Below are 26,819 nucleotides of genomic sequence, written 5' to 3' on the forward strand. Positions count from 1 at the left end.
CTGTGTGCAATTCTGGCTAAGCCTTGACAGATATTCACAAGTTAACTAGCCACCTTTTGTATCATAATATTAATTATAAAATAAAACAAGGTTTTAAATAATCTGAAGCATGGGAGAAACATCTCCTGAAATAATTATTTATGTCCACCGAGTATAGATCAGGTGTGCAAAGCTGTTCACCATGCCTGCACTGCAGACATCTAAGGTTAAGTAAGATGAATTCTACTGCATCCACCAAATTCTTGGTCCACTCACTGGGATCAGAAGGTACTGCAGAGATATTTTCATATAACAGAGCACATTAGGCTGTTTGACTAAAGGCTAAGCTGTTAAACACAAAGCCATGGCAAGGATCAGAAGAACAGTTAGTGAAAACTGAGTGCAGAGACTCACTAGTCCTAAAAACATGGAAGGGGAACGATTCAGATCACTACTCTCCTGGTGCAAAACCCACTAAACAAGTACAGGAAATTCCCTAGCAAACTGAGGGATTACCTAAAGGCTTATAAGACTTCTTACACAATACAGGGGAATAAGAATTTAGGGACAGAACAGAGAGAAGTTAGGGACTATGTAAAATTTATTACAGATTTTATTAAGGGATTGCAGCAATGTGCAAAACTTACTCTGGGATGTTTAAGGGAACCACCCAAGGTATGTAAAGGGAGGGACTAAGGTAGACTGAAGAGAAATAGGCACAGAGAAGCCAAAGACAGAGGATAAAGGGGGCCAGTCCCATGTAGACAGCTTTCCAATTACACTTCATGGCACGAGTCTTGCACTTCACTGCTGCAGTCCATTCCCATATTCCAGTGGAACTAGCCCATGAGCAGGACAACAGGAGTATGAGCCACTGGAGCAGGACCACACGTCTGAGGGACCTGAGGGGCCAGGGGCCAGCAACTGGGATTGGCAGTCTCTGCCTGGACTCCTGTCTCACACACAGCAGGTACCAGAGCCCCACAGGTACCACATGAGGTCTGTGCACACAGGTGAGGTGCAGTCCTGGCCAGCTGAAGAGAAGGAAGATGGTGCAGCAGCAACACTGGAGCACAGCCCCTGTTTACACAGATGCCAGCCCAGGCACTGTGCTCTGCCCTGGGGATTTGTGGCTGCCAGTGTGTTTGGTGTTTGTATTGTGTGGGTGTGCACAAGGGTACTGGTTTGTATTGCTACAGGCTTGCTGATACAGAATCACAACAGCCTGGGGTCTTTTGGCTTGGGTGGAGAAAATAACCCTGGTCCTAAAGGCCAGGGAATTCTCCTGCAAGGAGCACAGTGAAGAATGCCCACACCAACACTGAAAAAAACTCCTGTCAAATTTTTTTAGTTGGTCTATAATTTTTACATATTCCATATACCTGACAGGCCATTCAGCTTGTTTTAAATATCTAGAACATACACGGAGTCAACGACATTATTTTATTCAAGTATCTGTTTCATTACGTAGTTTGGCTACAACAAAACAGGAATAAAACATGGATGACTTCACAGTTGCTCTACCATGAAACATCTAGAAGTTATCAATCCTATGAACACTGATTTAAGTATTTCTGCATTACAGAAGGTACTTCTCTTTCAAAATTCTCTTTGAGTATCTTCACAAAGTAAAAATACATACAGAAATTCTTTTTTTTTTTTAATCAGCAGGTATGTAGGCACTGCATTGATTTAGAAAATAAATCATCATCTTCCTTTTTTCCCCCCAGTCAGTGCCACCAACATTTTGAAGGCAAACACTAATATTTTTCCTTATTATTTCCTCAAATATTCCTTATATTTTCAGTATCTTATGTGATGCTAAGGATTTTATTCTTCATACACTTGGGTGCACATACATGCAGATGCATGTATCCATATTCTTTTTACATATAAAGATTTCAATAAATCTAGTTAACTCCTTTAAGGTGCTTAAGATCAGGTCTGATTACACCTCTCAAATCACCAAAGGGAAAAAAAACCACACAAAACAAACTACCAAATTAAAAAAAATTATTAAGAGCTCCAGCTCCTATATTTTAATTTCTAAACCATTTCAGTAATGGCCTGTGACAGACCTACACACGAGCACTTCTTGCAAGCATAGGTACCACTTGGCAACTACTGCATTTAAGTAAGTTTAAAAACCCTACTCTGAGTATTGTGGCATTATGTACTTTTGGTGGATGGCCACAAAAAGTGTCAGAGACAAACTGAAAGGGTTTCCAAAAGGGATAAATCAACCGCAGCTAGCCCAGCAGTGTACAAATCCACGGCCAGGGATCCTCAGAACTGACAGACTGCAAATGCCACCTGCAAAATTCCAAATGACTGATTTCCAAGCAGAAAGCCCCAACCCAGACCTAATTGGTTTTACAACTAGCGTGTTTCTAGAAGTCATAGCAAGATTTGATTTTGGAAAATGGACTTTTTCCTGGAATGCTAAGAGGTCACCCCACTTGACATCAAGATAGATCTCTGTGTTAAGACCACACCCACTGAAATTGGAAAAGGAATTCATAACCAAATGCACAGACTCCAAGTACCCTCCTAACTTTAAAATTCCTTTTTTCAGCATGCTGTTACAACCTTTCCAGCAATTTTTAGCCAACCCTGCTCTGAGTTGCACCACTTGGGTCCTGTCTGAAAGCAACTGTGCACAAAGGTCTTGGAACATAATGAGATCCTTTGGCCATAGCTCATGCCACTGCTCACACCAATACCCCACCATAACCAAACTCTGGAAATGAAAGCTCTCGTTACGTTCAGAGTTCTGCACCAAAGCTCATGAACTCCAAGCAGCAGGGCTCGCTCAAACCAGAGGTACCATGACTCAACAAATCAAGAACCAACTACTTCAACTCAAGCTAAACTGACAAGGCTGAAAATTTTTAATCACATTTCAGAAGATTAGTCTGGTTTTCCAAATTGTGCAAGACTTGACTACAGCTGTGTCACCAACCATACTTTGGACCGCATATTCTCCCTCAATTTGTTCAGTATTTTAGGAAGGAAATAAACTGTATTTGGCACAGAGTGCACTATATTAGTATGATGGGCACACAGCCAGCATCAGTCTATTCCCTGATCTGTTCCACTCCTTCTCATCATCCTACTTATAGCTTTCAGATTTCCTTCTCTTCCTGCATCACCCCATAAGGTAAGTGGTCCAGACTAAAAGATACATTATGGCCTATTTTCACCAAAGAGCCATAATTTTGCTATGATGATTCAGGAATCTTGCCCAAACAGTACTGCGAGAGACAAGTGAAACAGTAAGAACTAGAAATGCATGTGGATTAGTGTCAGCAGATACATTAAACAGGATACTACAGGAAGGCAAGTGCTCAAAGTGCTCAATTTCTAGATTAAAAAAAAAAACGTTTAAAAGTATAAAATTTATTATAACTGAGCTCATAATTTTACTTTCTTTTTTGTGCATGAACTCAGGGTGGGGAGAGTGTTGTTACAGACTGCACCGTAGCGCAAAGGTTAAAGAAGATCCTTTTGTACAAAAGATGTTAAGCAAAATTACTGTTATTACATATCTCCTCTGTCTGCAAGAGAACCTTTCATCCTAGACTGCTGAGTTGAATTCCAGCATCATTTTCTGATCACCTTAGTATCTTCAGTAAAAGGTTAAGTTTCTCCCACAGGAAGAGAAGCAGAACATTTCCCAGACAAACAGTAGAGGAAGTTTGGGCTACAGGTACCTATCTTGTGAAGCATGAAACTTTTATTTTTCTTCTGTAAACTTAAAATAGAAGGCTTACGATGAATCTCATCTAAAGAAGTTTCTATGGTTTATACACTTTATGTTATGTTTCATCCAGATTTTAGAAGTTTTAAATAAGCTAAAAAGTTATTCAACTACGTCATTGTCAATTTTAGGAACTTAACAATCTGAAGTTTTGTCAAGTTATAGAACAATAGTTAAGAAGACGGAACAAAATTATGTTTACAGATGTCGGAAAATACTGAGAAATTCCTTTTGGATAAAAGAAAAATAATATATTGTATGTAAGAAGTATAATGCAGGATGTTTGTACGTTGGAGTAATCAAGATCTAGTCCATTGCCTTAAGGTCACTTGTTTTCTTTATTAAATTCGTTTGAATAAAAATTAAAAACCAGACAACACAAGGACAATCAATTTTATAACACTGTATGGAACAAGGGTTTTTTTGCTTTGATAAATAAGAATCTATTTCATCCTTTTTTTGTAGTAACAGTACCAAGGAATAAGACTGGAACCACAGACATTCTCCACCAAGTTATATGCTCGTATCAAAAGGGTCAAACTCTCACTGCAATACACAGTGTTGGGGCAGTAACGTTGGACAGACAAATGGCAATAAAAGGTTACAGTGTTAATTCTCATAAGTACCCAAAGCAGATGATGACTTCAGAAGTCAGAGGATGTGTCCAGCTGAAGAAGAGCCATGTTCCCAGAGCCATATGCTGTCTTACCAACGTCCATCAAATTTTGTAGAGTCTATTCTTTCAAAAGTGACATTTTTCTTTCATTCTGACATTTTGTACATGTGAAAACGATTATTTCACTACCGCCACAATATGTTTCTTCCTCTCTGACACAAATGGCACAGATCCCGGTTTGCTGTGCTTGCGACGATTCAGTTCCCTAGAAACAAAAAAAAACAGGAAAATGAAATTCAGTAGTCAGCACAAATGTTAAACAAATAATAGCTTCCTCCTCAAGGTACTACTGGAGACATCCTACAGGTGAAAAAGAAAAGTTAAGTGTTGCTCTTCTTTTATTAATCAGTAGCCACATATTCCTTCAGGAAGAAACACTGTCCCTTTTAAAACTAATTTTAAAGTTGGCTAATTTAGAAAATTTTCAAATCAAGCCTTTTTTGGGGAGCTCAGCTTGATTTTCATTTGACAGGATTGGCTGTTCAAGTATGTAGAGTCTTTCAGTAGATTAAGAGACTAAAACCCAACACTTCTTAGTTTAGATTTGGCTGGAGCAAAGTATGCCATCTCCAGCTCCTAGAAATTCCAATATGGCAATGATCCAGGTGACAGCAAACATTCATCATGGAGTCTCACATTATATAAAAAACCCAAAACAACACAAAGGCACAAACAACCAAACAAAACAAAAAACCCACCACACCAAACAGAGCCCACTCTGTTTCCACTGCCATGTTGCATCGTCATGTTTAACCAAGCATTGTGGCTCTTTCCAACATGGAATTTGCTGCCATGCCTCCACTGCACTTTTGGGAAGCAGCCAGTCCTCCCTGACACTGGCACTTGTCTGCATTTTCCTTACGATCAATCCAGTAGTTCACGATCACTTGTTCAGATGTTAAAAGCAGCTCACACCCGTTCCTCCCACATGCTGTATCTCTATCACTCCCATCCACTCCTGCTACAGAAACACTGCAGTGATGCACTTTTTTAAGGTGAAGAGAAAACCAGTGCAGAAGAGGACGACATACTTTCGCCGACGAGCCTCTCTCATGATGCGCTGCTCCTTGATCTGGCAATAGATGCTCTTGGGCAAGTGACGGTGCTGAGCAATGCGCCGGATTTGTGGGTGAAACTGGAACTTCTCCTTCAGCTTCTGATTGTAATTCATAGCTGCCTTCTCTCGCGGTGCAAGCTACAGCAAAAACAACACAGACAAGCACGTTATGAAAGAACAGGGATTTAACTGTCAATCTTCTCTACAAAACAGAATTTTAACTTTTAATTCAAGTGGCTTCCTTTTAGCAAATGGTTGTAATCACGGGATCTTCAGAATTAGGATGGGGAAATATTAAAAAAACCCTAAAATTCCAGCAATACCCCGTTGCTCAAACACAAGAGTTTATTCACAGTTTCAAAGTTGAGTGAAGTAACCAAATTTAACTCCTGAAAATCAGATTTTAATGTGCTGTAGAAAAACAGGAGGGAATATAAATAGCTGACAGTAAATGTTCATTCATCAGTCTTTCCTAACCTCAGATGATCAACTTTACCTGTAAAACAAAGATTTGCAGGCATTTTAATCACTAGCCAGTGCAAACACAAATGCTGTAAATGAACTGCCTTAATGAACAGCTTTATAGACGTCTTTTTAGGTGGCCTAAATCTTACCCAGAGCCTTGATCCCTTAGGAAGCAGAGGGCACACATCAGATTTCAAGTATTAGCCTGACTGTGTGGCACCAGGCAGTTCTCACTTTCATCAAGCTGCTAAAAAAATCTTAGTGTCACAAACACATGAAATTCAGGTGAGTCAGTACTGCCACAAGACTAATCTTTTATCCATGTTCAAAATTATGTCTGAGCCACCATTTACAAACTTGGAAGTGAAAAATGCCTTCTCCTGACAGCCAAGCTACAAAAGATTATTTTGTTTTCAACTAGGCATTTTTCCTTTGCTCCTAACACTTATTTATCAAAAGGAAAAAAATATGTCTTTGCTGTATTTTTGTTTAAAGCATGTACTGCTTCATGAGGAATATCAGTCTCTATGTATTTTGGATTTGCTCAGATCTCTGGGAATTTCAGCTGCATTTCAGTCTAGTGAATTTTCATATAAACATAAAATTTGTTAATATTAAATATTAACAGATGATAATCCCACCCTCTTTTTTTTTTCTACCCTCCTGCCCAAAATACACTCTATAGCTCCAGTATTTCAGACATATTTTCAAACAAGTTGTGGAACAAGTCTTTTGCCCTCTCACATTTATTTCATACACTACCATCCGCACCTAAAGTACTAAAAGCTCAGACAACTTTTATTTATTCAGCTTTGAAAATTACTCAGTTTCACTAATTTCTTATTTTCAAGAGAAGACAGAACCCAAGTTTCAGATGCTAAGAGAAAAAAAGCAGTAACAAAACCACCAACTTTATTATACACAGAAAGTTTGGAAATTCCACCTACATTATAAGGGAACATGTGTTTTTCCCCTTTGAAATCAGCAGCTGGCTATTCATTCTCCCCTCTGGAGTCACTTTTATAAGTGACTTCTGTTAAAATACTTAATGAATTCTGAAAAAATAAATATCATACTCAGAAGATTTTGGTTTGGAATACCATAAATGGTCTGAAAGTAAGTATTGATAAAACATATTGCAAAGGAGTTTCTCATTTGGGACAATAAAGAAACCGGGTATCATATGCAGAGTTACTCATTGCTCAAAAAATTCTTATTCAGGCATCAGAGATACATAATGCTCTTAACCTCTGTTTCACCCTACCCTCTAGTTCGGAAAACCCAAATCCTTTTGCTTTACTTACATTTTTATGACCTCTCTAAGTGAAACAGAGTAAATTTTACAATCCTAAACCACTAAAGCTACACCCTCCACTTTTTACTGAAATTCCTTCTAGCGAGCCAACCTGAATAGCTGGTTCCCTCTCAATAAATCCCAGGTGTTCCCACTCTGCAGAAAACTGCCAACATAATCCAAATTAAAGAGCTTTTATTTTAATTAAATGCAATGATTTTCCTTTAATTTAGGAAGAGCAAATTGCTGCCGATTTTGTATAACCTTGATGATTCTACAGACAAGAGGTGAATCTGTAAATTAAAGATAAATCCAGGACATGTTATTTAAAAAATTAATATAGATCAAGAGGTGGTTGAATCTGACTCCATTTTTGTGTGTAATGTGGTATACAAAAAGGCACACAGCTGGTGACTTTCCATCCAACTACCAAATGCCAGTGGCCAAAACACCAGGCTGTGCTAAGTGCACCCTCATCTACATGACGGTAAAAGAAAATTTTGCAGTAATGACAAGTTTCTATTTATGAGAGACAGCAGATAGCTAAGATAGCAGACTGCAACAATCCACTGAATTCCAACCTCTCTCTTGCAAGTCATTTTACAAAGGTCAGCGTGAACAGCTGAAGAGAACAGCATTACTCCCCCTTCTGTTTTGGGCTGGAGAAGATGCACAGCATGATTTAGCAGGCTTAGAGATTTTGTTTATAGGGACTAGAACACTGTATAATATAATAAATTAGGATTTATATGACATCATGAGACACTCGTGATGCCATATGAAAACTCAAAGATGACATATGACTCTTTTTTCCATACATTCCATTTCATACATACGTAAGTGACTGTGCAACTTCCTTCCTACATGAGGAAAATAATAATTATGTGGCAAAAAGAGAACCAATTTGTGCCACTCCACAGCAAATAACTAGAGTGAAAAATGGAGAAAAAGAAATCTTTAAATGCAACCAAGTTTCCAGCAATAGGAAAATGCCTCTCTCCTCCCTCCTGATGATGGAAGCTGGTTATTTTTCCACATCTAAATGGAAGGTAAGCATTTTTCCAGAGCTCTGACTGAAAAGCTAAAACCACCTTATCCTTGTCAAGAGGGCTGTATTTGTACTGTGCAGTATTTAAAACTCCACGCTGTTAAGACTTCCGTAATTCAGCATAAGAATATGAAATTAATGTTTATCAGTCCTCTTCAGGTTGCCCTTCTAGATTAGGGCAGGCAAGAGCACTGATGTAATATATTTTTAGAATCCAAACATATCCCAGCAGTTTTCTAAACCATAGCTTCTCTTCATTTATTTTCCCACTGCTCTGTTGAAAACACCTTTCTAAATCTATTGCCATTAAGTTTATTATTCATTGTTTCCTGGATCAAAAAATTTTGGCTTCTTTACCTCTAAATGGATGACAAGAATAAAAAAAGAAAGGTAATGTAAGGCAATGTAGATGTTAAGAGCACAAAATCATAGCTAAAGGGATGAAGTTACAGGTGCACTGAATCAATCACAAGCCCAAAATCACTATGAAAAGAATGCCATGTCACACAGTATCTGGTACTGCTTGTTAGAAGCATTATCTCAGAAAATGGAACCACATACTAGAACCACACCAAAAGGATACACAATTACTTAAGACAGTTTTGATGTGCTCCTGCTGATGCACTTTGCTAGATCAAAAGCAAGACTCGTAACTGCACTTCCTCCTCTCTTTCAGACTTTACTCAAATCTGTTATTTCTGCATTTTATAAGAAAGCAGCAAACCTATGCTCCACTAGCACTATGCTCAGCACTAGTTTTACTGAAATACCAAGCAGAAGATTATCTTATTCAATTGTCCAGTGCTCTGTTCTAATTCAGAATTGTGACAGCCAAATTTTGCAGCTGTAACTCTCTGAAGTAATGTTACTAAGCATTTATATGCTAAGAACTGCGGGTATAATTTCTTTTTTAGCGTGTCAGTAGACTGAAGAGCAATACAGCTTTTAAATGTTTTAGTGATGGTTCATTGTTTTCACTATAATTAAAAAAACCCTAATATATCTTTTCTAATCTATCCTTTTACCTAATTCATCCTTTTCTTTGTATTAATTACATTAATTGTACACTGTCAACTGAAATCTACTCTATTTCTGCTGCTTTTCCAGACTTTTCACTCAGTTGAGGCTCTATTTTCCTCTTTTCACCAAAAGTCAAAATCATTTACCTTTCAGAAATCCTAAACCTTTTCAAAGGCACAGGTAAAAAAGCCTCAAACATACTTAACAAGCCATATTTTATGTACAGTATTTGAACAGTTTGGAGTTTCTCAAAAGTCTTGTTTAATTGAGTCTTTTGCTTCTGGACATGCAGAGACAGATGTTTACTGCTTTAAAAATAACACCTGTTTAGTCCTATTTAATAATACGTATTTGTCAATTAATCAATTTTTATTAAAAACTAAATATTGCAAATTACTTTAAAGCAACTTCTGCAGTACCTCCAACAGAGATTTGGGGGTTGTAACCCCTATGTAAAACCTGTGCAGGCTCAACTGTCAGTGGAGTAGAGACACAAAGATGCCCCTGGCTCCTCAAGAGACTTTTATTCTTTCTTTCATGTTTCAATGATTTTGAATAATGAGTGCAGTGCCAAATAAATTAAAACCCAAAAGAAACATGCATGTCAGAACTGATGACTGCTCGGGTAGCCACAGTTTAGAAAGTATGACTTTCCAACTGGATAAATGTTCACCAGCCACAGCATGAGTACTATATGTTCACTCTAACTTCCTTGGAACCCAGCAATGCTAAGGAACAACTAAGGCTAAGTACTCACCAAAGAAAAAAAATGTTTGATTACTATTTTACTTTCTCTTTCAGGATGTTGGTTTCCACTCATCCTGAGCCCAAAAATATCCATCTTAAAATACAATGTATTGCAAGATTTTAGCATTATATCAGAAATACAGTGACCTTTGGATGAGTCATTCAATCAAATCTTCTCAGCAAAGAAAAATAGCAGACCAAGCAACTAAGCATTTTAAGACATATTCTGACACTTCTGACAGAATTACTGAATGTTCAGCTCTGAATATTCAAAACATTCAAAAAATAGCCACAGACTGTGGAAGAAGTGGACACTTATAAATGGAGCAAGCACATGCTTGTGAAGATAAGAACACCAATCCTATAAAAAAGAAGGAGCAGGTACTGAAGAAAAGCAGCAGAACCTGCTAAATAGCCATTAACAGTTGCAATGTTAAGAATCACAGGAAATACCAGGCTGGATCAAACAAGGATTGGCACAGTTGCCTGAACCCAAACATTTCCAAGGTGTATCCAAGACCGTGATAACCATGAGGATTGTACTCTTGAGTCCTATTAGCAACAATTACTCTCTAAACATCTGAAAAATAAAATCTCTTAGTGCTTCTAAAAAAAAAAATTGCAACAACTATAGCAGCTTCAGACATTCAAATTCTGTGTTTTGCTAAATTCAAGGTTTCAGCAACCTCATGTTTGAACTCACTTCCACACAGGATTCGGGGATCTGAAACAGCACCTCTTCTACCTTATAATGTAATTCTTTACAAGTTCGTTGATGTCCTCCATGAGAAGTGAGAGCAGTTTTTCTACATAATACACTATTGTCCCTTTAAAGTTCTTCCTGTATTTCTAAAAAATTTTGCTTTGTTAAGATGTCTTTTGTTGTTGCGGGGTGTTCTTTCTAGGAGGGATTGACAAGTTTTGTATTCTAAAGGATGGGATGACTTTCACTTCTGACAGTAAAAAAAAAAAACCAAACAAACCCACAAAGAAAGAATCCCCAAGAAACCAACTCAAACAAACAGAAGGGAAAAAAATCAAATAATAAACCTCATGCCACTTGACCTGTGTCACAGACAGATATTGATTTAGCTCTCCTGGAAGCCAACAGCCAAAGCGCTTTGACAGAAATGCTTACACACCCTCACACACAGCATGTTACAAAAGCTTGTTTGGTCTGATCCCACAAGAGCAGAACCAAAGGCACAGCTTCCAAGAGGCACATCAAGCAACAAAACTGAACTTAGGGAAAAACAGAAAAGTCTATTTTATGTAGGATCCACTGTCAGGCCAAGGAACATGAACACTACTGTGCAGACCACATTCAATAGCCAATAGTCACAATTAGTAGTGCCTTTTTTAGGCACATCCACAGCCAGTTTTTACTGATGCAAATACTAGACAAAACAGCAGAATGTCATATACCTAAACAAGGTATTGTCCTTTTAGTACACAGTATTTCTATAATGCATAAAGAGTTGGGTTTGCCCATTACTTCCCAGAGCCAATTATCCTTAGTCTTTCATAAGAAAATGAGCCAATGCCATCTACTAGTCAATACAGTGAAATTTTTGTTCACATCCAAATATTAGGAACTCTTCTATATGAAAATGTTATTTTTGACATTTTTCTTTCCCACTTGTCCTTCACACAGAGGGCACAGAGTAAAGATGCACATCAGAGTTACCAGGCAATTCTGTTACAGAACAACAGCTTAGAGAGATCGTGGTCTCTCACTACGAATACAGTGAATAAACAGAGAAAGTTTAAGTTAATATTGTAAAATCAGATGAAAAGCGTGTTGCCATGAGCATATGGATACAACAGAAGGAAAACAAATAATAATTTCTGCCCAACACCACATTGTCTAAATAAATTCAACATAAAAAGTTAAATCAAAAAGTAAAGTCTCTAATGAGCTTTGTGGAGCCCCTGGAATTAGCAAGTATGGGACTGATATTTGCGTTTGACCACATGGGAAAATCCCAAGAATCAATGCAGAACAGAAAAAAGAAAAAGCATCCTCAAAAAAAGGAGCCACCACATTTAAAAAAATTTAACTTAAATAGTAGTTTGTAACCACAATTACTGCACAGACCACAAAGCTGTGGGTTTTTTACCTACAGCTCTATAGCAAAAATGAGAACAGCCATGACTAAAGATATACATGTTAGTCCATACCCAGTGCTTCACAGGGCACTACAATCCATGAACTACCCCATTCTGCAGAGTAGCTTAAGTACTTCTACTACCCCCATTCACCTGCCACATCTCCCAGCTCTGCTCCACTTCCCTCCTGCAGATACTATAAGCTGATGGAGCTTCAGGTAATCACAAGCAGCTCTAGTCATAACTCTGCAATGGATGTCCCCTTAACTGTACAACATTCTTCCCTGAATTACAGCTTCCCTTTCCTCTCCCTGCAATCTTTCACAAGATCAAGTAGAAATTCCCCCAGGCATTATCTGACAGCTGTGCCAATGGGCTCAGAAAAAGCAGTGTAAGCACCTCCAAAACACTGTAACAATATAAAGCTACATAAAGGGATCACTCACAGCTAAGTGTCAAATTCATTCTCCACAGTCACTCAATACTTCAGTTCAACTGTGCAGGTGAATATATACAGTTGGGAACCACAAAGGAATATTTTGGCTTTGTCTATACATAAACACTTGAACAAGTGTAACTGAAAAGACTTAATTAGTGTGGTGTCTGTTCCTAATAGGGACTCTTCTCTAGTACAAAGGGATGAATTCTAGCACACCTTTAGCACCCAGGTTAAAAACTCAACTCTAGTTTAGATAGAACTGATGATTGTTGTTAAACAAGACCAAAAAAAAGTCACCTTGTGTAACAACAATGAGGTATGTAATTTTATTATTATTACTACAAGCTGCAGTAAATGCAGTGAGCTGCACTGAGCATGTCAGTCTGCAAGTTAAACACAATTGTCAACCTACAATTTTACCGTTTCCCTTTAGAAATAAGATTGTTAAGGCTGAACAGGCTGACCAGCTGCAGTAACAACAAAAAACCCCAAACCTTTTGTGATAACAAAAAGCAAAATGCAACTCTTACCACTCCCAGTTTTTCAGAAGCATTGGCTTTCCACAGGCGAATATTCATCTCATCGGAGCCACACAGAATGTATTTGTTATCTGAAGTCCATTTTACAGTGATGACATGCTGCATTCGTTTGGTATGATATACCTCCCTAAAGCAAAGAGAAACATTTTAAAATGAGCTATCGTCACTCTTCCCACCAACACTAGCTTTCAAATAGCAGAAAGCATTCTGTGCAAGGTAAATTTATTTTTTACTTTTTGTTGCTGTTGTTTTTTTTAAAAAATCTGACTTTTTTAACACTATGCTGATCTTATCTCTCTGTAGATAGAGATTCCAGTAAAGTGGATAAAGGACTGATAAAGGACCATCTCGAATAAGATGTTTTTTAAACAAATGCTTTCATAGAAATTATAGTAAGTAGTTAAAAAATAACTCTTTTTGCAAAACATACCATGGGTATACAATATGATATCCATATTGCTCCTGAAATAATTTTGATTAATGTGCATTGGGAGTATTACAGCATGGGAATGCAGAAAAACAAGTGCCAAAGAATCTGACACCACCGTTATGAATAAGAAAAAGAACAGCAAATAAACACTTGTCCATTTATGATACATGGCAATGGATTTGCTTCTCTTCATCGTGATTTCCCTCCTTTACCCAAAGATTGACTTTCTTTCTTTTCTAATTTCTTCCAATCAGACTCCTACTCAACAAGTGCTGACACCTGTTGAACAATGTTTCTGCATGCTACAGTTAAACCAATATTAAATTAAGCTCTTATCTGATTTTCATTAAGTATGCATCAAACAAATTTATTCTTTCATTTCTGCTATAAAAATAAAGGACTAGGTACACTTTTCCGGTAATTTTAGCTATTTTTTAGCATTCTGAAAGTAAAGAAAAATAAGGTCTAGTCATTATCCACCAATAGCCACTTCTGCAATGTATCAAACATGTACTACACCTTACAGACCATTCTCTTTCTTCTACTCAGTTATTTTTATAAGGAAAAACCAAGTAATACTGTAAAGGAAACATGAAAACAACACCTATCCAGAGCTGTGGGAAAACTGGACTGGAATTTAACTGGTGAGGTTGTGAGAAAAACAAAAGTAATCAATATATCAGCTTAATAAGTTTTAATAAGCTTAATCACCTCTTGTAATTCACCAGCAAGCAATGCTCTACAAGAACAACCACGCTGAAGACTAAGCACAAGAACATTCAGAAAACACCAATACATCAGCTTTTCAGTGATGGTAATTAAATTTAAAATGACATTATTGTAAGACAGAAAGAAAATGAAAACTGTCTGTAGATTAGATATAGAGGGAATGTAAACAGCCCCTCTCACTCTTTAATGCAGCATAGGAGCACAGTTACATTGCATACATAATTTCATCAATCAATAATAAAAATATACTCCTTCACCAACGAATATTTGAATGTTTCCACCCTCAACTACCTAGAACCTGACCTAATAACAACTTCTTGGGGTGCTGAGGTTGGAGAAAGGAACCTAAGTAGAAGTAAAATAAAGTTAAGAAAAAAGAAAAAGGAGGAAGAACTGACAAGAGAGAATAACGAAGGGAGGTTTATGAAGACAATTTGATAACACACAGATCAGGTAACTTGCTTCAGTCTTCATCAAACTGATAGAAAAATAAAAAATAATGGAGACACAGTAGATTCAATCTGAACTTCAGTAAAATACTTAATATACTGACTTATGAAATCTTATATGAAAACTAAATCAAAATGAATTCTATTCCAAGCACTGTCATATGAACCAAAACCTGGTTAACAAAATGTGAATAAAAGGTGGTAAGTGCACTGAAACAGATCTCAAAAGCATCCCAAACTAATTCTCAGGAATTCATACAGCAATACATTTACATAACATCTTTAGTAATCATCCGTATTAGGAGGAAGACAAACTCTAGAAAACCAAATGCTTCAATGTTGTAATACACTGCACACTTAAGTGGTGACAGATACAGTACAAAGTGACCTAAAAACATTCAAGATGCATAGAGGGAAATAAAATGGGATTCACCTTGGTAAAATACAAATTACTACATCCAAACACAATAATCCACTGTAATTTTAATTCCATACTGCATAAGTAGTGCTACTTGTTGAGTAGTTCTACTTTTGATACAGACTCCAGAACTGTATCAACCACACGGCCTGTCAGTTTCAAGCTATCGACAGTCAGATTTCAACATTCACAGGAAGTGAATGCTCCAATGAAGATGTTAATGAATGAATTAATAGTTTTGAAGATTTGGGAGGCAAGTCACTGAAATGAATGACAGCAAGACAGAAAGGTGTAAAACCACTCACCTGCTGTGACCTTTGTCTACAGGAAAAATGCGGATGGACTTATCAAAGCTGGCAGACACAAATTCTTTCCCAGTGGGTGAATAATCCACATCAAGAACAGCAGACACATGATCCATATGCACCATCACAGGTGACTCGAGAAAGCGCATATCAAAAGTATATAAGCTGTAAAATAAATACATCAACAGCTTAGTAACTTTTCCTTTTAAATTCCCCAAGAGGAAGTATACAGCATCATATTCAAAACTGCTGCTCCACATAACCAGCGAACACTTGCATGTGCCATTGCATATTACTTGCTTTAGGCTGCAAGAGGACAGTTGCCCTGGACAGTAATAGCTATGGTTTTTGTTTGGGAAAGGGGAAGAAAAAAAAAAAAAATTAAAAACCCCAAACCAACCAAACAAAACAAAAACACAAACAAAAAAACCAATCAAACAAAAAACAACTAAACCAAAAAGCAAACTTATAAACAAAACTCTAAGCTTACAAACAGATTAGGTAGCCTAGTAGCCTTATCATACCATAATCCAAACACAAGACAAACAGTATATTGAATACAAAACCCACTTTCAAGGTCTGAGCCAGACTTCATTTTCGTGGAAAAACAGCCTTAAGTGATAAAATTCCTATGTTCTAGAAGAAAACAGTGATCTATTGTTAGATCACCGACTTCCTGGAAAAGAGGATATGGAGCACATTTGCAATGGCCTAGTTTTGAAGAGACAGCTTTTTCAATATCAGATTAGCTTTTCACATGAATAGTATTGTTCAAAAGTAAAAAACTGCTTCGAGACATTGAAAGGATAAATATTGCGGTCTCCAGAACTGTTTCACAAAAGATTAATTTATTCTTTTAAGAAATGTTTTTATCAAAATAGCTGATCAGTACAATATATCAAGCTTTGCAAGAGCCAGCAAGAAAATAAACACATATATTGCCTCCAACTGGACCAACAGTACTTACTTTCTGGGTCCCACTGCAAGTTATACTTGCATTGGTTCAACTACACTTTGTCTAAGTTACACTGTTTTTTATCCCTCAAGTACTGAAACGCAGAAAAAAAAGGCAGTCTACTATCTATTCGTATTTCTTACAATCAGTAAGCCTGAAATTCTCAAGGCTATTAAGTGATTCAAATTTAGAGTAGTCTTCTAAAAATTTATTTTAGCATGCTCATAAATCACCAAGACACAGATTAAAAATGTAACATGTCCAGAAGCAAGGTCACACTTACTTGTAATCTTCATTTGCTGCAGTAAAAATGAAAGCTTCCATGGGGTTCCAACACAGTGTATTTGTCCTCATGTTCAAGATAACCTGAAAAATATTTACACATTGCAACCTTGTTACAGGCAGTAAAATACTCACTATAGCTCAAAGCTTCCTATACACCACTGGAGACAAGCACTTCCTAGATACACAATCATGCCAGAGAAACAGTGACATGACAGAATGTTTCCTCAGCAGTATTAGAATCCGAACTCCTGTCCCTCATCATATACCCACTGCTTTGGGCTACACAGACATTAAAATTTCCTCAGTAAATCACCTTAGAATTCTTCTAAGTGGCCATTTAACATGGCAACACACTTGTGGTCTAAAAGTAAACCTGGGACTTCTCAAAAATTTCACTTCTCATATTTACAGGAACCTCTGGTTAAGTAATCTATAGACATGCCTAATTAAATGGTTATTTCAAGAGATATAGTCATTAATTGAAGCTGCAGATCTGCATTTGCAAAGCAATTATAACATTTTAATGTTCTCCCACTTATTACTATCCCTTCCTTATTTTATCTCTGAAATTGCAGTTCAGGAATTCTCCTGGACAGTTGCCATTTCTTGCTGAAGTGTCAAGCAGTGTATACAGAAGTTACTGTGCTGAAATCTGCTCACCACTATCACTGTATCAGCAGTGAGTCATTTGCTCCACATTCATAAGATTTGCTTGCTGCTAGCAAGCATATGGCTAACAAAGAGGCCAGTTGGCCCTGAAGTGGGAAGAGGGCAGCTGATAACAGACTAATAAGACCCTTCTGCTTTGCTATCTGCAGACTAGACAAGAGGCATTAAGAAGCTGTATGTCAGACATCCCCACCTTGGAGGACAGTTGTGGCAGTAACAGCTGGGCCTTTGTAGGAGAAGGGAGGGCAGGGAGGAGGTCATTGGACACACCATACACAGCAGCTTTGGCTTCTGCCCAGTCTTAGAGAAACTTCCAACCATCATATTTAAAAATAAAAGCTATACAGTATGCCTGACACAAAGCGGATGTGTAATTACAGAGCAACTTATTAACAAACTGAACAACTCTAAACAGGATTTTCTACAGTGCTCCAGGCCAGTTATAATCCTTCTTAACAATCCTGAAATTTGAGTGTTTGATGCTATGGTACTCCAAACTCATTTTTGTTCTTGACTTACTACACCAAACACCATACATTCACATACATATTCCACAATACAGTTGTACAATTATAACCCTTAATGACTCTACCAAACATCCCCCCAAAAGACTGTGAGCTTATGAGTGTGTGCATAATCTCGTAATTCTAATTTTTCCTAAGTCTTCATTTCCAAGGTGACCTTACCTGTCCATTATAAAGTCTGTGCTGTAGAACATTGCTCATTTTCAGAAACCACGTGCATTCAGAACTGAATGGAATCATCAGATGCCTAAGTGATCTCTAGTGTAAGAAGTGGCCACTGAAATGCCCTATGTTTACAGTAATATGACAAGTGGAATTTGTTCAAGACTTCAATATTGTTCTAGTTACAAACCTTGCACATGTATGGGAAGTTATTAATCAAGAAGTGTTCTTTATTCCTCCCTGTACAAGTTTATCAACCACTGCAAAATGACCACACGATTAATGTTAACCCATTATATGTATAAAAAGTATTTTTAATCATGCCACAAAGTAACTTTACTATTGTGAAAAATCGAGCTCCTTCAAAAGGCGTCAAGTTTGGTCACAGTCCATGCTCCACATCACTGTTTTTTCACTGAAATTTACAAGTGTTTACGTCATTTCAGCAGTGGCTTTTGGAATTAAAATAGTGCCTAAGAAACAGATTCTCTGTGCAGTTCTAGGATTATGTAAGGCAACCTGGGTTGGAAGTGATTTAAGTTGCTGTAAATACATTAATAATGGCATTTCAGAACTATCTAAACCTGTAGTGGAGCCATCTTCTGACACTATTTTTAATCTACTGTAGATCTTCTTCTGAAATGAGTAAGTGTAATACTTACTAAGACAAGTTAAAATTGTGAAGTCCCTGAAGATTTGGCTATCTTGGTTTATTTATTTTAACTGTGAACACTTGCTTACAAAGAGTGTCAGCCTGGAGATGTTAAGATTACTTTAACACAAAGCCTGATCACCCAAAAAATTAATCTGTCTTCTTTTATAACCTATAAGGTATTTGGTTGAAATGAACAGCTAAGAATACAGCAAGCAAGAGAAAGCTGTTTAAATGTAAAAGTCTGTCTTTAAAATATCCTAAGCTTTCCTGATTCCCCAGGTTGCACAAGAATCACTTTTAAAGTGTAGCAATTCCTACTAAACATCTTCCTCTTGTTTTTCAAGAGAATTGTTTTCCTTCATCTTTTCCCAGCTTTTTCAGACTAGTTCTTATTTTGCACTTAGGCAGCATCTCACGATCTTATCCCTCCCTCTTTGAAACTTAAGGCTTCGAAACCCACAGACAGGACAAATGGGCAAGAGAGCTACTGCTTCATGATGTGAGACACTGTATTCCTATTTCCATTAATGAAGGGACTACCACTGAGTCCCAACTGCTTTGCTGATCAAACCCCAAGACCACAGCAGTGCCAGAAACCAATGCCTGTACATAAGTAAGGTACCTCTAATAAGTAGCACCCTTCTCCTAGGAGTTACAGAGTTCTTAGCTCTCAATGCAGAAATGGACATTTCACTTCCAATCCACAGGAGAATCATCTCTATTCCAGGAGAAAACCCATTACTGTATCCACAGATGCAAGGAAGTACTCACTGATCAGTGTGTTACTCCCGTAACAGAAAATGCATCTGACCACACAGCTTACATGTATAATATATATGTAATTATGCACATGTATGGATAGTTGTATATCTTTAGTATATATACATATGTAACATTCTGTTAGATTAGAACTTAGCTCACAAAGGCTCAAACTGCCTCCTCGGACCTTGTAACTGCAGCTCTACAGCATTGGTTGTGTTCATGTCAACGTTCAGGTCTCCAACTGGCATCACTGACAAGTTTTTATAAGCACTGTCTCAGTGGTCCAAATGAAACTTTATTAAAAATTGCTGGGGCACAGGGAGACAAAGAAATGCTGTTATGCCAACAACATTTCTCTTTTATAAGTAAGTTAAATACCATTATAGTTCTAGTGATCAATGTCATTTCAGAAAGTACGCAGCACAGAAGGACGCTGAGTGTATATTCACAAGCCAGAATAATATGTTTCAAGAAGAATATTGTTAAAATAGTTCTGAGGCTCAAAAGCACTGAACTTGATTGAGGTTTATTATGTGTGTATGAATTACCGGCTTCTTGTTTTAAATAAATACATACATTTGGTTAAACAGGAATCTTTATGTCGTCAATATGTTCCACATATAAATACAATTTTGATTACACTGCAAAAGATTTCTGAATATTTATGGTAGGTGCATAGGGGAGAGTTTATCTCCCTGCGAACTAAAAACACTTTTTCAAATGCAGAGCAAGGCTCTCCTGTGGCGGAAAGGAAATGCCTTAGAAGATACCTTGTTTCCTTCTGGCAAGGAGAAGGAAAAAAAAAAATTAAAAAAATTACACACAGACAGAATGCAATACAAGAACATAAAGTTCTTACTGTGAAATTGCTGTCAGGTCAGGCACTTGATCAAGAATTACAACAGAGCGAGCATGACAGCCTGTCTGAATGCAGAAAAAGGCCCTTCTAACTCTGCATTGTTTAAATCCCAACATTAATTTAAACTCAGTTAGAAGACTCAGACAATGAAAACTCACTGAAATCACTGTTCAGAGCGTCCCTTTCTCTATTGCCATCAACAGTTACAGGCTATTAACATATTTAGTATGATCATTAGTGCCATTAATTATTCTTACAGAGAAAAATATTACCTTCTTTAATGGAGTTGATTTTCTCATATCATATAGCACAATATTTCTGTCAGAAGCACAGCTTCCCAAAAGGTATGTCTAGAAAATAAATAAATAAAAAGAAAACCAGTGTGTATGGTCTTTACTTCTAGAGGGTAGTTAACAGCTAAAATTAAATACCTAAGCTATTTCACTTAGTTTCTTTTTCAGTCAAGGAAATACATCCATCATTTTTCCTGTGCAGCTGATTATCCAGCACAAACATTTTAAATAGCTTTCCCTGAAGCATTCAGAATCCACCTGGTGCCCTTTACTTTAAAACTAGCAAGCAATTCTTCATACACACTTAAGCTATGAACACAGTCCAGTCAAGAGGTGTAACAGGAAGTGCTGTAAAAGATCAAATGCAATTGTTTTGCCATGGAGAGGGTGAGAAGTCTCAGTCACAAGTAGTACAATACTGGAACAGGTGACAGCTCCACAGCCACGTAACTCCTACACTATAGACTGAGGTACCAGATCTGTATTGCTGTGGGCAGAATGGAGACTGCCCTGCTTTCATTTCTCCTCTCCCCCACTAAGAGAGATAAAACACAAAAATATAAAAACATATGGTATTACATTCCAAATCAGTATAGCCATTAAAATCTATCTATACCCCCCAAATATTCTGTTAAAACATGTATCAAAATCTAAATCTGGGGGAAAAAGATCAAGATGATGTAAACAGAGTTTAGATCTTATACTGCTCAAGAAAAATACTGATTTCCAATATATAACATAAACATTACCTCAATGGGATTAAATTTTACACTGTTAATGCTATCAAAACCCCAAGTCAGAGAACACTTGGGACTTGTCCTTTGTTCATCCCAAATGTCCACTTGGTGGCCACAAGTGGCAAAAACGGGTTCCTTCCAGTGGTGATCAATTCCCGTATACACTGTCTTTAAAGGAAAAAAAAAAAAAAAAACAAAAAAAAGCAAAAGTTTACAAAACCAATTGTATGCATAAATATGCAAGTATGTTCTGTTACCAAAAAGATCAACAAATCATTGCATATGGAGTCTCCCACAGTTTTACTCATTTATATTACTGAAAATCAAGTCACCAGTGCAACAAGAAACTAAATCTTATCAGATGTGCCCCCACCAGTAGCCAGGTTTTATTTTTCATTTCAGGTACATGCACGCGTTTCTTGCTAATTTACAATGGAGTTGGCATTAAAAGCACACTTACAAAGTCCTGGCTGACTTTAAAGCAAATGGAAATGCTTAGGGTACAACTGTGAATTTTCAGTGGGGATCTGAATGGATTCCATAGACATTACAACAACTGAAGAGTTTCAAACTATCTATTTCCAAAAGTATTTAATGTTTTTCCTAAAATAAGCTGATCATAAATTGAAATTGCCGAAGTATATATTTTTAGTCTGCTTTTGTCAAAAACAAAGATGTAAAGTTAGTATTTTATATTGAATGGTTGCAAGGTATTGCCATGAAAAGAAATTTAATGCAGACTAAGCCCTGACAATACCCATCTGAAGAGAAAGAGACTACAGAAAGATCTGACCAATTTGCAGGAGAGGGATGATTAGCAGAGATAGAGCTAAGCATCTCTGATGGCATTTGCAATATTCCTTTCTGGTTACATGTAAAACAAATGTAATAAAAACGTGAAGATATTTTAAAAGTGCTATTATGACATTTGATGCCATCACCCATTAAGATAACAGGTGACCATTAAGATAACAGGTGACAACCCATTAAGATAACAGGTAATATCAAACTATATCTCTCTCCTCCAAAAGCTAGATAAGAATTGGTTCAAACTTAATTCAAAAGAAGAGATGTAGGAAAACCAAAACTCAGATTTCCTACCTTTCCAAGAATTGTATGAATAGGTTCTTCTTCTTCTCCATATTCCGGGCTCTCCATTTTCCACTGCTTCACAGTTTTGTCATCACCAACCTGGAAATATTGGAGAAAGCAAGAACAGTTTTATGTAAATATATTCTGTTTGTTTTGTTAGATGTGCTTTGCAATTAAATACAGGCAGCCTTTCAAAGAGAATGTTCCATGACAATACACGCTTGTCACTGTTTTATACCTCCAAGCTGCAGATTAGCCCTCCTGGTCATAATATTTCGCTAGAAACATGTACATGATCTGGTTGGAGTGGAGTGAACATTCTTCATAGTAACCCATCTGGCACTGTAGTTTGAGTTTGTGGCTAAAACAGTGCTTAGAAAGTCTTGGTTACTGCTGAACAGTGTTTACCACGGTGCAGAGGCATTTCCCTCTGCTCCCACTGTGTCATTCATCACTCACTGCCTCCCCCACCAGCAAACAGGCTCAGGGTGGGCAACAGACTGGGAGGGGACACAGGCATGACAGATGTCCTCTACTGGCTAAAGGAGTATTCCTTACCAGAGAACATCATGCTCAGAAATGGGACAGTGGAAGCAGAAAGAGGAGGTGAGGGCTGGTTTCCACAGCGGTTGCTGCTCAGAGATGGTCTGGGGATCTGTCTGCTTGTGAAAGCAGGTGACTGATTTCCAGTTTGTCACTGCTTCCCACCACCACCTATTCAACTGTCTATCCTGATTCACAAACCTTTTCCAGTTTCCAAAACAGGTACTTCCAGGGTTGAATAGGCAAAAGGTGAGTTGCAGTGGTGACTATTTTTCAAAGGATACATTTTGTGACTCTTAATCAACTCACACCTTAAACTGCAAATCACCTTCTGGAAGTCACTTTGATGAGCATGTAAACAGTTAAAAGGCACTTTCCACCTCAGTTGCTCAGTTGCCTGTTTCAAATGCCATTCTACTTCTTGCACTAATGCCAGCACAAGCTTTTGCATGGCTGTGCAGTGACCTGGATCATGCAAAAAGGCCTAAAAAAATGTTAGCTCTACAAGTTTAACTTCCTTTCCTAACCACAGTACTACTGTTTCTTCTCTCCCTCTCTCAGTTTTCAGGCAGAATTTTTTACTATGACTTCCCCCATATCCTAACTACTGTTCTCATGACCTGGCACATACTTCAGAAAATATACAGTGAAAATGGCTCTTCTATGCCCAGTTCAAAAGAAACAAAATCTCAGGGCACTCTAGATTTTAAAAACAGTTCTTATTGTGTCATCTTAGAACTGTTTTAACGTAAATAGGAAGACATGCTATTTCCAGACAGTTTACATGCAACACAACATGTTGTGGTTGATTTAAGTTAATAAAGCTTAATTCACACAGAATGATCTTGACCCAATTGATTATCTTTAATCATAGGATATGCAAATGGTTACTTTTTTAAGTCTTTCAATGAACATAATCTATTTACTACTTTAATGAAAACTAGTTTACTCAAGTTTTAATTACATGACCATCTGTTAGCTATTTTCTGGCCTCCATCCCTTCAATTGTCTTGAATAACATCTGTATCACAGCATCAGAAACAATTTCATAATAAATAGAATTGTCAGGTTCATTGACAAATTTAAAGCATATTCATACACTATTATAAGATTGTATGTAAGTTTCTCAGTGTAAAACAGATGGTGAACAGGCACCCTGTATGGCTGCACTGTACTGAGACACATTACACTTACAGTGAAGAATGATGTACCACAGAAACGGGCACACATGCCTCGAACAAAGCCTTCGTGGGCTTGTATAGTACGAACGCACTGTCGCCTGGTCAAGTTCCAAATTTTAACCTGTTAAAAACAGAGAGGCAAATAAATATTCTGTAAGCTTTCTACAGCCCACCACTGTAGTTCACAATTCAAGTACAAGGAAATGAAATGGCACAGCTGGTTGGAACACTGGTCAGACTTTATCATGTAAGAAACCACTTAATTATTCCCTTCTTGGGGAAAAAAAAAATGAGGCTCTCTCCTTCTTTCCCCTTCCCCCCACCTAAGCTGTATACTTTCTGCATTTTGCATTCTCCTATTTTTGAACTAGAATTCTTGATAAATAAAGCAGTAATTATAAATTTAGGGGAAAAAAAGGTTCTATAGACAAATGTACAAGGAAATAGCCTTTGGAACAAACAGAATGTTTTCAGTCCAGTTGCTGTACTACGTTCTATACAGACATCCACCTCTCAGAGAGGTTTTGGTTTCAAAGTATTTGAACCAATTAAAGAAAAAATAACAAAGAAATTGAGGCCAGTTTTTATATTTGTATGTATTTATAGCACCCAGGACTTCACTCATTCTATCAGTAGATAACAAATCTGGCTAAAGTTTCATATAAAGTGGTTCCCCCTCTCTTTGAAAAGGTAAATCTCTCTTGCACTAGTGCCTGACATATGCACTTTCTATATAAAGCAGGAACAAATGAGCTACCCAGAAGACACCTTTAAAATATACAAGCACCACCAAATGAACAATGTAAGGGTGAGAGAAGACAGGTTTGTTTTTTCTACAACTCCAGATTTCTCTAGCTAAAATGTCCTTGGGGTTTTTTTTCTTGCTATGCAAAACAGTCAAACAAATATAAGGTTAGCTTTCTTAGGCAATATGATAAAATATTATTCAAAAATGGTTTTGGTTGCGTGTCCCTTCCCTCGGCAATCTTCTCAATCAAATCCAGCAGTTTAACTTCTTCAAGGGGAGAACGGGGGGTCATGTGGGCAGCAAAAAGCAATCACTATGGAATGTAGAAATTAACATTCACTGTTCCATCCTGAGGAACTGAATGGCACACTGCTCACAGGTGAACAGCTGAAAGCTTCTGCCTTGGTGTGCTGGAAGATTACAACCTGCAGTTTGAGAACCACTGCCCCAGACCGGGAAATCTGTACCTCCTGAGTGAAGGTAAGTTACGCTGAACAAAGACATAAAAGAAGAGTAAGGTGGAACAAAACCAACCAAACAAAACACAAATGAGAAAGAAAATAGAAAACAAGGGAGAAAGGTACCTTGTTTGTTGTGGTTTGTAAGCTTACCTCTCCATCACAAGCTCCAGACAGCACTGTAGACAAACTTTTTGGATGTTTGGCCATGCAATTAACTCCATCTCTGTGGCCATCAAGTGAGCTGAGAAAGGGTTTTGCAAACACACGTTCTAGCTTTGTTGCATTCAGAGCTCTTGTGTATTCTCGTGGAACCTCAAATGGATGCAATGCAGGGTCATAGTTCCTTGGAACTGCAACAAGAGGAACACACATAATAAAAACTCATGATGGAGTACATCCAGAGGAGGGACACAAAGATGATTAGAGGGATGAAGCACCTCTCCTATGAGAAAAGTTTGTGAGCGCTGGGGCTGTTCAGACTGGAGAAGGCTCCAAGGAGATCTTATGGTGGTCTTTCGGTGCTCAAAGGGGGCGTACAAGAAAGCTGGGGAGGGTCTCTTTAGCACGGCCTGTTGCGGCTCTGTGATTTTACGTGTAAAATCTAACGATTTTTGTCAGTTCTAATAAAGGATATGCAAAAAGCAGAACGCGACGTACCAGGAATGAAACAGCAGTAAGTGAAAAAAACTGTTAAGAGTAACTTTGGTAATACTGAGCGTAATCTCAGAGTACCAGAGCGGCGATAAACCCCAACTCGGCACTCCGGTTCTGACGCCGTTCCCAGACCACGCTCCGACACCCCGAGATGCCGCTCTCGGCCGCGGCCCGGCCCCGGGGCACAGCCAAGGAAGTTCTTCCCCGGGGATCGGCACCGCACGGAGATCAGCGCCCGGGACCGGCACTGCGGAGAAAAACTCCCTGCGATGGGAGGGGGGAAGGGAGGGAGGGCAGCCCACGGCCCGCCAGGCGCTGCGCGGATCGCGGCCGGCGGGCGCAGGAGCGCCTGCACTCCTGCCTGCGCTCCCTCCCTCCCTCCCTCCTGCCTGCGCTCCCTCCCTCCCTCCTGCCTGCGCTCCCTCCCTCCCTCCTGCCTGCGCTCCCTCCCTCCCTCCTGCCTGAGCTCCCTCCTTCCCTCCTGCCTGCGCTCCCTCCTTCCCTCCTGCCTGCGCTCCCTCCTTCCCTCCTGCCTGCGCTCCCTCCCTCCCTCCTCCCTCCGTCCGCCGCCTCAGCCCTTCCGGCCGGGCCGGCACCCCCGAGCCCCGCTCCGCGAGTCCCGCTCACCGCGCTGCAGGTCCAGCTTGGTCTCGCGCACGTAGTCGTCAGGGTTGCGGCTCAGCACCTTGACGCGCATCGCGGCCACCTCTCCCTGATCCCAATCCCGACCCCGCTCCGCCGGGAAGCGCGCGCTCACGTGACCGGACGCGGCGCG

General features: G+C 38.5%; 1 protein-coding gene across 1 annotated transcript; it reads right to left on the minus strand.

The window, feature by feature from the left end:
• Positions 1–4,058: 4,058 nt before the first annotated feature.
• DCAF13 (DDB1 and CUL4 associated factor 13) lies at positions 4,059–26,796 on the minus strand. Its single transcript, XM_050316953.1, has 11 exons — positions 26,672–26,796; positions 25,541–25,740; positions 24,195–24,302; positions 22,467–22,556; positions 21,378–21,533; positions 20,608–20,685; positions 16,703–16,785; positions 15,465–15,629; positions 13,125–13,260; positions 5,447–5,610; positions 4,059–4,620 (listed from the first exon to the last, which is right to left on the minus strand). The coding sequence occupies exons 1-11, from the start codon at positions 26,739–26,741 to the stop codon at positions 4,533–4,535; spliced, it is 1,338 nt and encodes a 445-aa protein (XP_050172910.1). The 5' UTR covers positions 26,742–26,796; the 3' UTR covers positions 4,059–4,532.
• Between the last annotated feature and the right edge of the window lie 23 nt (positions 26,797–26,819).

This window comes from Myiozetetes cayanensis, unplaced genomic scaffold (genome assembly GCF_022539395.1).
Source record: "Myiozetetes cayanensis isolate MyiCay16 unplaced genomic scaffold, myiCay2020 scf1, whole genome shotgun sequence".
Classification (NCBI taxonomy): Eukaryota; Metazoa; Chordata; class Aves; order Passeriformes; family Tyrannidae; genus Myiozetetes; species Myiozetetes cayanensis.